At 34.5% G+C, this 13,099-nt stretch overlaps 1 protein-coding gene across 3 annotated transcripts in view; it reads right to left on the bottom strand.

Annotated features, from left to right (window-relative positions):
- The window catches only part of LOC118202604 (phospholipase ABHD3-like), a 178,091-nt gene that overhangs the window by 939 nt on the left and 164,053 nt on the right, over positions 1 to 13,099 (bottom strand). For all 3 annotated transcript variants that reach the window (XR_015038854.1, XM_085808892.1, XM_085808893.1), the window contains one exon: positions 6,392 to 6,557. Coding sequence is in view for 2 of the 3 variants with exons in the window: in XM_085808892.1 (XP_085665018.1) it covers positions 6,392 to 6,557 (166 nt within the window). In the remaining variant the exon portion in view is untranslated. The remainder of the gene's footprint in view (positions 1 to 6,391; positions 6,558 to 13,099) is intronic.

The following is a 13,099-nucleotide window of genomic DNA, read 5'->3' as shown; positions in this document are numbered from 1 at the left end:
TCAAACCGGGGCCCTTTGGTATCGCAGTCAGGCTCCCTTAACCACTATATCGTATGGGCAGCAATTGGTGAGAGATAAGGAGAGAAAAATGCTTTTACAACAACTTTTAATAGTTAATTTAAATTTCCACAATTTTGAAATATTTTAAATATTCTACTTCATGAATTATCCTTATTATACTGGTGTACAGAATTTATGGCTAATTTAAGAAATGGAATGTGATGCATGATTACAGATAGAAAAACTTACAAAATTAACTGCGAATGTTAACTTGGAACTTACGAAGATGAAAACGTATTTATGCATCCACTATCTATAATATGCAAAGAAATGAGATAATAATCAGGGTTCGTAGCCACACTTTAGTTAAAAAAATAAGCATCTATAAGCACATTTTAAGGGGGGGGGGAGAACATTCTAATTACATTACACACAACTGAATAACCTTAAAAGAAATATTAATACTTGTAACTTAAAATATGAGAAATTCAGTATTTATTAAGAGAGAATGAGCATTACGCAACCATGGAAAACAATTACATTCCTTTTTAAAAAATTTAAATAACAGTTAAATTTATAGAACTAGTTTACAATGAGAGAAAAAAAAACTATGCATAACTAAATTATATTACAAGATTTAATGATGAAATTTCAGTTCAAAATAGAGAAAATAAATAATAATAAGCCATATTTATTATATTCGCTTGGCACTTAAAAATAAGTACAATTTATTTTTTCATTCATATTAATATTTAAATAATTTAACTTAAATCAAAATTTTTATTGTATAACAGTTTTCCCTTAACAGATAAAGCAAGCAAAGTAATTTAAATAAAAAAAGGAACTTTTCTGAAATCAGAAGATGGGAAATTGCTTCATGCAGTCATCCTTTAACAGTAAAAGCTTAACTAACCGGCAGCATAGTTCACAAGAGCACATCTGTATAGCCACCGAGGGAGTGGCTTCTAGGATGGACAAATGGGAATCCAATAATATTTCTGTCATGTCACATGACCTTTAGCGTGTTTTAAAATTCAAGCAAGATGGTTGAAAATATTTTGTAACGCAATTTTCTGTACAAAAGCATCGTCGATTTCTGAAAATTTTCATTATCAAATGTAAGCAATTGTGAAGATTTCACTACCTGGTTGAAAGAATTTGAAATAAATACAAACATATGTTGGATACTCCGCAAAACTATCCATGTGAAATATTATTTAATAAATAATTATAAATATAAAATAATAATTATAATTATTTAATAAATAATAATTGGTAAATAAAATAAAGAAAGAAATACGTGATAAACATCTGAGCCCAAATGCTATCTTTACATAAAAGTATGCATGTGAGAAAGATATTTACACCAATTATGTATGTAAATAGAAGTCAGCACTTTTTATTGCAGTCAATATGAAAAAGATGTTCTATAATAATAGCCAATGCAGAATTTCATTCAAAGTGAACTTCACTTATTTGCATTCGTATTCATTTAGTGTGCTAAATTTCACATTTAATAACTCCTCACTCTTAAATGTACTGTTTACACAAGAAATACTCATCAAACAGAATGAAATCTTATTCACAACAAATATGTTCAATTTATTCACATATAACTTTTAATATTAACAATTGATATAATCAGATCAAACGCAATACGTATTCTTCATCTTAGACTTTAAAAACCAACAGAATACAAGCACTGAAATAAAAAAACACTAGATTCATTGTAACACTCCCAGTCCTTCTCATCTCAATTAAAAATACATATCTTATACGCTTAAATTCTCTTAATCCAAAGGTGTTAGTAAATGCATAATATTCAAGGCTAATTGTAGCTTGAGTCATTTTTTCGATATAAAGAGCGATAATATGCCGCAAACATCCATCCAAATATTAATGCATGATAAAAATTGCGAAAATGAAATGTCAGCGATTAATTAAACTCATAAAAACGAAAGAACTACGAGATTTTCTACTATTACACCATACATTTATAACTGCAAAACAAATGCAAATTAAAATGTAAACTTACGCTCACATGCATGAAGATTTAACTCATTGGTCTATTTTTGAAACCCCTCCCTCAGTGGCTACGCTAATATGCTAATATAGTGGCTCCCTCAGTGGCTACGCTAATATGCTAATATAGTGGCTCCCTCAGTGGCTACGCTGTGAAATATGCAAACCAGCATACTCGGAAATTGCTGAAGATCTGAAAATTTCGGATAGTCGAGCATAACTGGTAAAAGTGGAAAGGGGGTAGATTGTAGCCCTTTTTTTTTTTAGATTTTTCAGCTAAATAATGCTTTTGATATTTCAACAGTGCATCTTATAAAAAAATAGCCCAATGGAACTGAAAATTATTTTGCTTCGCAAGCACAGTAAAACTCTTTTATCTCTGCGAAATATCACTAATGTTATTGGACAATACGTGCACCTTAATTCTTTGGCACCTGATATTATGCAATCGGAATCAACAACTGTCAGTATTCGGAGAATAAATAACTAAATAAAAGAAAACTCCCCTTTGCTTTGTCCGGTTTTCACCGTCATGTGCCCATGTGGCATATATATCATTGAGCAGGACACATCGCTGCCATACTCATATTGATTAATAAAGATATTTACCAATCTGGGGTGTTTTTCATTCTAATTTTGAACAGACTGCGTTAAATTTCCAAAATAGAATCATTGTTCGCTTGGGTTGGTAGACCGCAGAACTTTTAGTCTTTTCAATCCAGATATGAAAGTGACCCCAAAAAAAGTGTTGCTTGCTTTGCTGCGAATTGTAACAGTTTCAATATTCAAGATTTTGCAGAGAAAGGGGAGAGAACCCCCCAACTTCCGTACTGTACAATGCATCGGTCCCTCAAATATATATATACATATTGACTATTCGATTACTTTATTTATGCCATTCCGAATATTATCCCTTAGAAAACTAATCTGTGTTAAAACACAATTATTCATTTTTTAAGTTTATCTATACTTCAGCAGTTACTGCAAATATATTATTATAAACTTTCATACATATGCTCATAATATAAGCATACCAATCATAATAAACATGAATATGAATTGACCAGGCAGAATGAGAATGTAAATTATTAAAGTCTTGATAGAAATTCAAACATGTGTAATATTGGGTGGGAGCAAAAGAATACAGAATGTACTGGAATTTTCTACCACTTTCGCAATTCTTTGACCAATAGAACAACATGCACCTATCTGTACTCTCGCGCACCAAAGGGGCAGAGTTAATGCAGAGAAAAGGGCAAAAAGCTATTTCTGGGAGTATGATTCACCATCTGACGTTCCATATAAGGAAGAAAAGGTGTTTATTTAATTTCGGCTTTGGTACGAGGGGAAATGTGCGTTCGTAAAAAAAAAAAAAGCACTAAAAGCAAGAAATAAGCACTAAAAACCAAAAAATAAGTGCTTGAGAGAAAAAGTAAGCACCTATAAGGACTTTTATATTTTATTTTCAAATATAAGGACTTATAAGCACTTGTAAGGACCGCTACGAATCCTGAATAATGCATACTAGCATTCGTTTAAATGGGATATTCCATCAAGACTGCATAAATTCTGCAGGGGGATACTTCTCACTCAGAGTACATAAAAAATGATTGAAGAGCTATACCTGTATGACCCTGAATTAAAAGATATGAAACTTCATTTATTTGTGGAAAATATACTTCAATGTAAATGTAAAACTGCACAACAAATGGAAATAAAACAAATACAAATTTTACCCATTCTTATGTTTGCAAAAGTGGAAAAGTTTCATAGCAGATGATAAATGATAGATACATAGTTGTTACATAAATAGACAATTGTTGTTTGCCTCATATAAAAAGTGGCATTTGTAAGCAAATAGATAATAGCAAACTTTCAAAATGTGATAATGTTCTGCAGCAAGTACTTCATTTTCTGAGCAATACAATGACAATTCTTAATGAACTCTCAAAGTGTATCCCCGATGCTATCCAGCGCACCATCATCCTGATGTGAATATCATGTGCTAGCTAGATGAAGTACTTAAAATAATGAAAGCATTCTTCCAAACAGGCATCACAACGTTGGTGACAGAAACCAAGGTGGTCCTATACTATTACAGAAAGCTGCAATATTGTAACATGACAAAGTATATCTCGAACTGAGCACATATATATACTAAGTAGGCAAATTTAATGCAAAAAGTATGATGCACTTGATATTAAGGATAGCAATGCTGTACCTATAGGAAAGGCAAAATGCTTTGAGCCTCACAGGGAAGAAATGGTGCTAAGTAATTAACATTTTATAGAAGGTTAGATTGGAGCTTTCTGATGTACTGTGCGAAGTTTCATGAAATTGACACATTTCCTTTTCTGTTTTTTCAAGATGAAAATGAATGAAGTCATGTTAAAGTTTGTCAGAGAAGAGACTGGTTGTTGTACGTGCCGCCTAAGGTGTGTAAATGTAGGTGCAGTGATTCCACAGAAATTCATCAGGACATGCTGAACGAATTTGAGAATGAAGCCTTATCATTTACAACTGTTAAATGGTGGATCATTTTAAATGAACCATGAGGAGGAAGTGCAGTGATGGCGACAGCTTAAGAAAACATAAATGCTGTGCAGGATATGGTAATGGGTAATCATCGAATGACTATGAAAACAGTGTCTGAATGTTTGCAGATCCATCCATGAACAAAGTGTGGGCTTCATTAGTTCCCAGAAACATTATTCTCCAGCTAAAACAAAGGAGAAAAAGTAGGGTAGTTTTGGGTGATTCTGTAACAAAAGGGTCTACTATCAACAGGGAATATTGTGCCAATCTGATACACAAATTGATGGATGTTAAAGAGAATAAGGCCAGGGAAAACTGAGAAAGAAGTCATTCTGCATTAAGGCAATGCACCTTCTCACTGGACAGCAATAACATAAGCTGCTTTGGTTAACTGCAACTTCACCTCGTTTTCATATCCAACTTATTTCTGAGACCTAGCCCTGTCATATTTGCATCACTCCCCTGCTGGCATGAAGAATTCACTTTGAGGATGTCACTTCAGCACTAATGATAATGTCACTGGGGTGGTGGTTTACAGGTGTGATACTCAGGATAAATCATTTTAAGACTTTAAATAACAGCACAGACTGCATAAGTACATTTATATAAGGGATGGTTATATACAGAAATCATAATGAGAAACTGTAGCTCAAACTTCCCATCAATACAAAGCTAAGCTTTCACGTGAGGCTTGCATCCAAACGTACAACAAATTGTGTTTTGTGAATAACTACTGCACAACACGAACCTGAAAATCTTTTTATTGCACATCTTGAGGATGGATGAAGCATGTGTCACATATGCTCATCTGCATTACCTGTGCATGCTCCAGTTCAATACTTAACTTCATTTCAATCTGCCTGTAAAGACATCAGTTCGGCTGGTCTGCAAATATATGAGCCAGTATACTCACAATTGCACTATTGGGCCATGTACATTACATCCTCAACAGTTCATCAGATATTCATACATGATATTTTTTCATGATGTACTAACTGATTTTCTCAGTGCTTCTTATTGGTAGAAGGTGGCCATAATGAAGGACTGGAACATTTCAGCTAGCCTATCTGTGACTGGTTGCATATGAAACACCCAGATTGATGGATTGGGTGTGGAGGTCTGACTGTACACCTGCCAGCATTCCACAACCAATAATACTGAACTTTTTTCTAGGAAACCACCTGATAAAATTAGGATATCAAATCCTACTTATAATAGAAAGAGATTTAGTTGCTCATTTTCAAGCTGTGTTCACCACGCTACAAATTCGTGTTCAATCAACTGTTCCACAATACAATGATGCTTCAATATCATTATTCTGAGCATCTTTTCATGCAAATGTCATGTTTTAGGCATCAATTTTATGTACACAGGTCACAGTTTTCTTGAAAACTGTGGGCCACAGAGATATGGTTTTTGTGTCATTTGTTACACGCTTTGGATGAGGAATCTTGTCCTACAGAGTTTTATATGATCTTTCTAGAAGCATCTAGTACATTCTGGCTTTGAGTACATAAATGGATTAATAAGCAATCAGATACTGATTACTGTCTCAGGACATCATTTATGCCAGCAATGGTGAAGTAATGACAAGAATGCCAATAGTGGTGATTTCAGTAGATTGGAAACTAGTGAATCACTATCAGATGTCTCCACACAGCAGCCACAGATAAACAAATAAATAAGATTAGTCCTTACTTAAAAAAAAATGACAGTGGGAATCACACACTCAACTTAACAACAAAACATTACATAATATGCAATAACAAAAACATCAAGTAATTATCTTTTCCTCTCATTAGAAATACAGAAATAGAGCTAAACTGTACTATACCAGTTAAGGGACAAAATATGTCATCAGCAGCATTCAAGCAAAGAACTGGAACATCAATTTGAGTAATCTTTGACTTCAGAGTAGCAGCTGCATAATATTCATCCACATTTTTATATTTAAATATTCTGGAAGTAAATCGTTCATCGAAATCTCGTACTGTCTTGCTCTAAGGAAAAAAAAATATTCAATTTGATCACTAAGTATGAATTTTATTATTCAATACTTACACATACAGCATACACAAAATTAACAAACAAGTATTTAGTATGACTGGATAACATAAAAAATATTTTCGATAAATAACTATGAAAGAAATAAATGGTATTAACATAGATCTAATATCTTACCATTTAAGGAAATTTATTTCAAATTCAGTAACTTTAAATTCTAATTTTAATTTCTACCACTTTATATGACCCAAATAATTAGACCATCCAGATGAAACCCTTTAAAAATTTGAGTAATAGTGCTTCTATTCACTAAATATGTGAGTTAGCTGGGTTTGCTCAGCTAGTTGTTGCACTGCTAGATGAAAAATGTTTGCTTATGTGTCAAAGTAAACTACAGTCGAATCCAGTTAATCGGACCAGCCGCCTTTTTCAGACCGAATCCTTAAGAACCGAAACAAATCCCATGTACATAAGCCTAATATTATTCGTTTCTTTGGACCAAAATTCCGTTTAATCGGACCAAAATTAATGAGAGTGAATAAAAAACAGAAGACACAAGTTGGCTGTGTACAGTGGATGTACAGGTGGTCCTCGACACATGGGAGGATCTGTAGCTGCACTCCTCAGGAGAACGCTTTATCAAAGGTCAGGAATTTCTTAAAGTGCATGACAAGAGGAAAACCAATGGGAGGTGAGCATGCGCACCATTTTCTTTGACCTTTCTTAAAACAGAGCCATCAGTAGCCGCCAGCGAGGTTATGTTCCCACTGTGTCTCCAATTTTCAAGAAAATGAACAATAGAGTGTCTTGGCTCCACCTGAAAGGAATTCCCGCCTTTCAATCATGATTTAAGTTTACACGAGAAAGCTATCATTTCACTACCCTTTTGGAATGATTTTAATGCCAAAGCTTTGAATGACGAGCATTTTATCTCCCTCTTGACCCCGAAACACCAAGGTTTCTTCAGACCCCTTTAGTCCGTGAACTGTGAGCGTGTCTTGTCTCCCCTGCCAAAATGCCACGACGGGGCTTAATGTTAACTGAAAATATTGATTTCCTGGTTAAGATCAAGCAACAATCCTGAAACACTAGTCAGCATCGGTCGGTGGAAATTACCGGATTGGCAAAGACTACAATTTCACGCTTGATAAAACAAGAGAATGAGCTGCAAGAAGAATGGGCACAATGTGAAGGACGAGGAGGAACTTCCAAAAAACGGAAGCGTGAAGGTAAGGATCCAGACGTCGATGAGGCCCTTAATGAATGGTTTGCCATTGTTACTGGATGAGCTGTGCCAGTAAGTGGCCCAATGTTAAAATACAAAGCAGAACAAGTCGCTAAAAAGCTGGGCCACGATGACTTTAAAGCTACGGACGGTTGGTTGTCTCGATGGAAGTCTAGACATGACATAAAATTCAAGAAAGCACATGGCGAGAAAGAAGGTGCTGATAGTGCAGATGCTGAAGAATGGAAATCAACAAAACTGCCAGAGCTTCTTGAAAATTTTTCAGCAGATGACATCTTCAATGCTGAAGAAACTGGGCTGTATTATTGTGCTACAACCAGACGGCTCGTTAAGTTACAAACATATTGCACTCTCTGGCTCCAAAAAAACGATGGATAGAGTAACATTTTTGGGCTGCTCAAACATGTCAGAAACAGACAAGAGGAAGCTGTTGGTTATAGGAAAAAGCACTAAGCCTCGCTGCTTTTAAGGACTTAGGATGGACAGGTTACCAGTCATGTATCGTACGAACAGAAATGCGTGGATGACCTCTGAACTTTTTTAAGAATGGCTCAAGGATTGAGACAGAGAGCTATAACGCCAGTCGAGAAAAGTGCTGCTTCTTCTTGACAATTGTGCAGCACATCCTCATTTAGATTGCTTGATGAACATCCAACTGGAATTTCTACCTCCAAAGGCCACAGCTTTGGTCCAGCCAATGGACATGGGGATCATCAAAACTATGAAGACCCTTTAGCGTGCAAAGTTGATTAATTACATTCTTGAAGCAATTGAAGAAAGTTTGCTGACCTCATCGTCAAAAGCAAGTGAAGTCAATGAAAAGGCCAACATCCTACAAGCAGTTACATTTGTGGCTGACAGCAGGTGAAAAGTGAGCAGTTAGACAACTCAGAACTGTTTTTCTCACTGTGGCTTTAAGCACTTGGTTTTGGAGATGGATGCGGGCATGCTCATTGAAAGTGAAAATGATGACGGACATATAGAACTTCTACAGGTACAAAATTGCGAAGAATTTTTATCCATCGACAAAGAGCTTCAATGCTATGATGAAAATGGAGATTACGATGCTGCAATTGTTGCAGCAAAACAGACGATAGCATCGGAAGACCAAGAAAGTGATGATGATTATGTCACTAATAAGTTGGTGCATGTTTGTGGTTAGATGTTTGTGGCAAGATGTTTGTGGCAATTTCGTTCACGTGCAATCCGTTAAGAGAAAGCGTCAGATACACTGGATAAGTTCTTCATATGTTGACTGGAACTTGTACAGAACTTGTTTTGATTGTACTTCGCATGCTGATTATCGCCGAGATAGCTTCTTAGAATTTGTTTCTAAATTAATTTTCTCAATGAAAAAAGTTCAACTGTAGTTCTTGTTTGTACATGTATGTTCGCCATATGTGTGTACCGCACAATAAAGGTCATAATTACATTTTAGTACATTATTTACATGTACATTTACCATTTGCTACATATAGCATGTCCCGTCTTACAACACAGGCCATGTTCGTATAATCGGACCAGCCGGTTATTAGTACCAAAACAATCGCTTCCCGATGTGGTCCAATTAACCAGAATCGACTGTATTGATTTATTGTTGAAAATAGGTTTGGCTCTTAAATAAATTCATCCCTCGTGCAAATAACAAAACATTCTTTTAATAAGCCTACTCACTACATGCACTTATTTTTGCCAATTCTATAAGTTGTTCTGCTGCCACTTTCAAGAAGCAAAACTACCAATAATTATTAGTGGCCAAAAACATTTAGCAGATACAATTAAAGTACGCATAAAATACAAACTATATGTCATCTGAAATCCAACATTCTCTCAACTTAAGTTGTTGAGAAACAGCTTAACCTACTAGAAATTTTAAAGAGTAAAACTTTTGAAAATAAACCCAAAATTTTAAAATTAAAATGAACTAACTTAAAGTTCAAATATTCATAAAGTCTATAAGTCTAATCTTTGGATAAAAGAGATTGTATGACTTTCTTTGCCTTTAAAATCTAATTATGTGCTCTTATCTAACAACATTTGAAAGCCAGCATGAGAGTTCTTATGGTGTTCTTTCATAATTAACCTTTTGACAGCCTAATGCTCTCCCGGTAAAACACCTTGATGCCTAAGGTTCTTTGCATGCTTCCAAAATATAACTTTTGTTTTCAGTCTAATAATTCCTTCTTTGTCTCTGTACGTTGTGAAAGATTCTAATTTTCTTTTGTTTTTGTGATCTGAAAAACATTTGTTTTGTATTAACAGTATGACCTTCTTTTCCAAATCTTTGACTTCTTCATAGGATAACCTTTCCAATAATTCATAAAGACTTTGCATTTAGAGAATTGAAAAATTAAAAATAACTCTTTTTATCCAAGCAATCAACTCTATTAACTTCATAGCTTGAAAAATAATAATAGTACCAACTTGGTCCATAACATCTACATTCATTATTTTTTTTTTTATCAGTTTTGCAGCTACAAGTATTTGAGACTTAACGAACAGATAGAAGAATGCCTAGTAGATTTTGTTTTCTCTTTTGCTTGGCTGTAGAATATTCATCAAAATTTTTCAGTTATCTAGCAGAACATCCCCATGAAGGCAAACCAGCTAGATTCTGGATTCCAGGAAGGTGTTTCCATGTCAGAGGCTTCGTTAAACTATTTATTTCATTCACTTTGTTGTTCACAAATTCCATCTAATACTCTTTATGCTAAATCCACCCTAAAACAGCTGTGGAGCTCCTCCAATAATGTTTTTCAACATCTTTCCATTAAAGCCCTTCTACAACAGATTTTTACAACTGAGTTCCCACCACAGAAGCCATCAACTCCAGTCGACAGATTTTACAGAAGTCATTCTAGCTTTGGCTGCTAGGAGATGAACTTGGACATTCTCAGACGTTTCCACATAAATGAAAACCGCTGCTATGAAGGCTGAATGAATAGCCTCACAAAACATGCGCAAAGAAATGTTTTGTCTTCTTGGATCAAATGAAAAACACTATGATATGGTCATTTCCTTCAACAAATAAAGTTCTGAAAACCAGCTTATAATTTTTTTTTTTATTAGCATCGGCTTCAGAGTTCCAAGGTATGTTTTCTTTCCACATCCTTTGCAACGAGTTGGGTATAAGCAAAACAAGACATAATAAACCAACAGGATCAAATAACGAGTGACCAGACGAATTACTTTTTTTGGACAAAGTTTCAAATTAGTAGCTGCCTAACCAATCCAGATTTACCATCAGGATATCTTAACTCGCAAAAGCCCTAACGCAGAAGTAAATGGCTGAGGATCATCATCATTGGTGTACTGTCAACCTCTCAAATTATATTCTCTTTCACGCAGTACGACTTGAGACGTCTCAATGAAAGATAATATATTACACATATATCATTTAAATTCATTATTAAATTATCAATGTAGATACTTAAAAGAAGGCCCTTAATATAATCTTGATTATATCCAAACAATAATCCAAGCCTACTCGCAAAATAAAAGGGTTACTATTTACACTAAAGACCAGTCTGTTGCATTGCATTACCTTAATTTTTTATAGTTGCTATTCTTCCCCTGGAAGAGTCCCGGATAGTTTTGTTCCTCCTGCCAAAGGCTGACTTGCAAAAAGGCCTTTTTTTGCATTACCTTAATTTTTTATAGTTGCTATTCTTTCCCTGGAAGAGTCCCGGATAGTTTTGTTCCTCCTGCCAAAGGCTGACTTGCAAAAAGGCCTTTTTAGTATCTGCAATAACACCATATTTAAATTCTTTAAATCTGAGAAGGAGACATGGAATACAGTCTAATAAATTAAAGCTGAATTTTAGACACTGATTCAAAGACAGGGATCCAATTTGCCTGGCAGATGTATTGAACACAGGATGTACTTTGACAGTACTATGTTTCTTGACTATTCTAAGGTCTCTGAGGAAGAAAGTACTAGTGTGAAACAAGTTCCCATCTATGACATCATCTATAATTCCTAATTTAATCCATAGTTTAAAGACATCTTCAGAGGTATCAAACACTGAATTTAGCTTTTAGTTGAAGCTTCAAGTCTTCGTATTGTTATATCTTTGTTAGGGGAGGAAAGATAACTTTCTACCTCCCATCACCCTGAATTCTTAGTCTCTTGAAAATATTTCTTCATAAGAAATTACTTTTTTTTCGTGATTTTAACTCAACTAGATCAGATGTCTAAACAAATAAAGGTCAGAAATATTGGAATCTTTCACAAACATCGTCATCGCCGTATTTGCCTTTTCACCTTTCATCGGTGTTTTTCCAATCAATGTCCAGCCCAGGTAAGTTTCTATAGCTACAATATCATAAAAAGTAATATTTTTCTAACATTGAAAAATTGACCACCCACATCTGAATCAATTAAAAGAACAATAGGCCCTGATGAATCTTCAGTGTCGTAAAATGGTATATTCATGTATTGGGGGCTCTCTAACCCATGGACCATTTTAGGCAGAAGGTATAGCATCACAAATTGTATCCTGCTCATAAATATCAAAGGTAGACCAAAATTATCGTCTAGGTCTTTAAGTTTAATTTTTAAATCTTATGTAAAATTTCAAATGTTCGTTATCCACCAACAAGGGCATGGCACCCCAATCTGCTGTCTAGAACAGCGATCGCCAATTGGTGGTCCATGAAAACATTTTGATAGTCTGAAGAAAAATTGAGACATTATTTATATTTTTATGAAGATTTAGTTTGAAACATAACCAGTAACAAAACCTATTATAAAATATGGATTATAGCTTTTTTTTTTTAAATTTTAGCTACTACTTTTAGCAAAATTCCTCCTGAATTTAGCGAATTTTTAACTACTTTTGCAGGTGTATCTAGCGATATTTGATAGTGAGATTTGGCATCCATGGATATGCTGCTGTTATCAATAATACCCACGAACTGGAATTCTCTTTCCTTTTGAATTACAAACATATGCTATTGTAGTCAATAACACAGTTTTTCTCCGTGTCAATAGGCAACTTGATGGATTTTGATGAGAACATTGAACCTCTGGTCTAGAAGGTTTTTAGGCCTAGAGTATAAATAATGCTTTTCCTTAAATACAAATTTGCGATGCTGTGTCATATAGAACTCGAACATGAAGTATACAAATATTTCGAACTAATTTTACTTTCAGAGTCTGAAAAAGTACTTGTAGTAAGCTACTAACACTAGCAAGATTCACAGAATTCTTCCTTGCTAGTTTCTTTTTCATAGCTGTTTAATATAAACTTCTTAACATTTGTTTTATTTTCAGGCAGTTCCAAACACATA

This window comes from Stegodyphus dumicola, chromosome X2, assembly GCF_044657685.1.
Source record: "Stegodyphus dumicola isolate Sdum_Otavi_A_Nest chromosome X2, ASM4465768v1".
Classification (NCBI taxonomy): domain Eukaryota; kingdom Metazoa; phylum Arthropoda; class Arachnida; order Araneae; family Eresidae; genus Stegodyphus; species Stegodyphus dumicola.
This window is presented reverse-complemented; position numbering and strand designations above follow the sequence as displayed.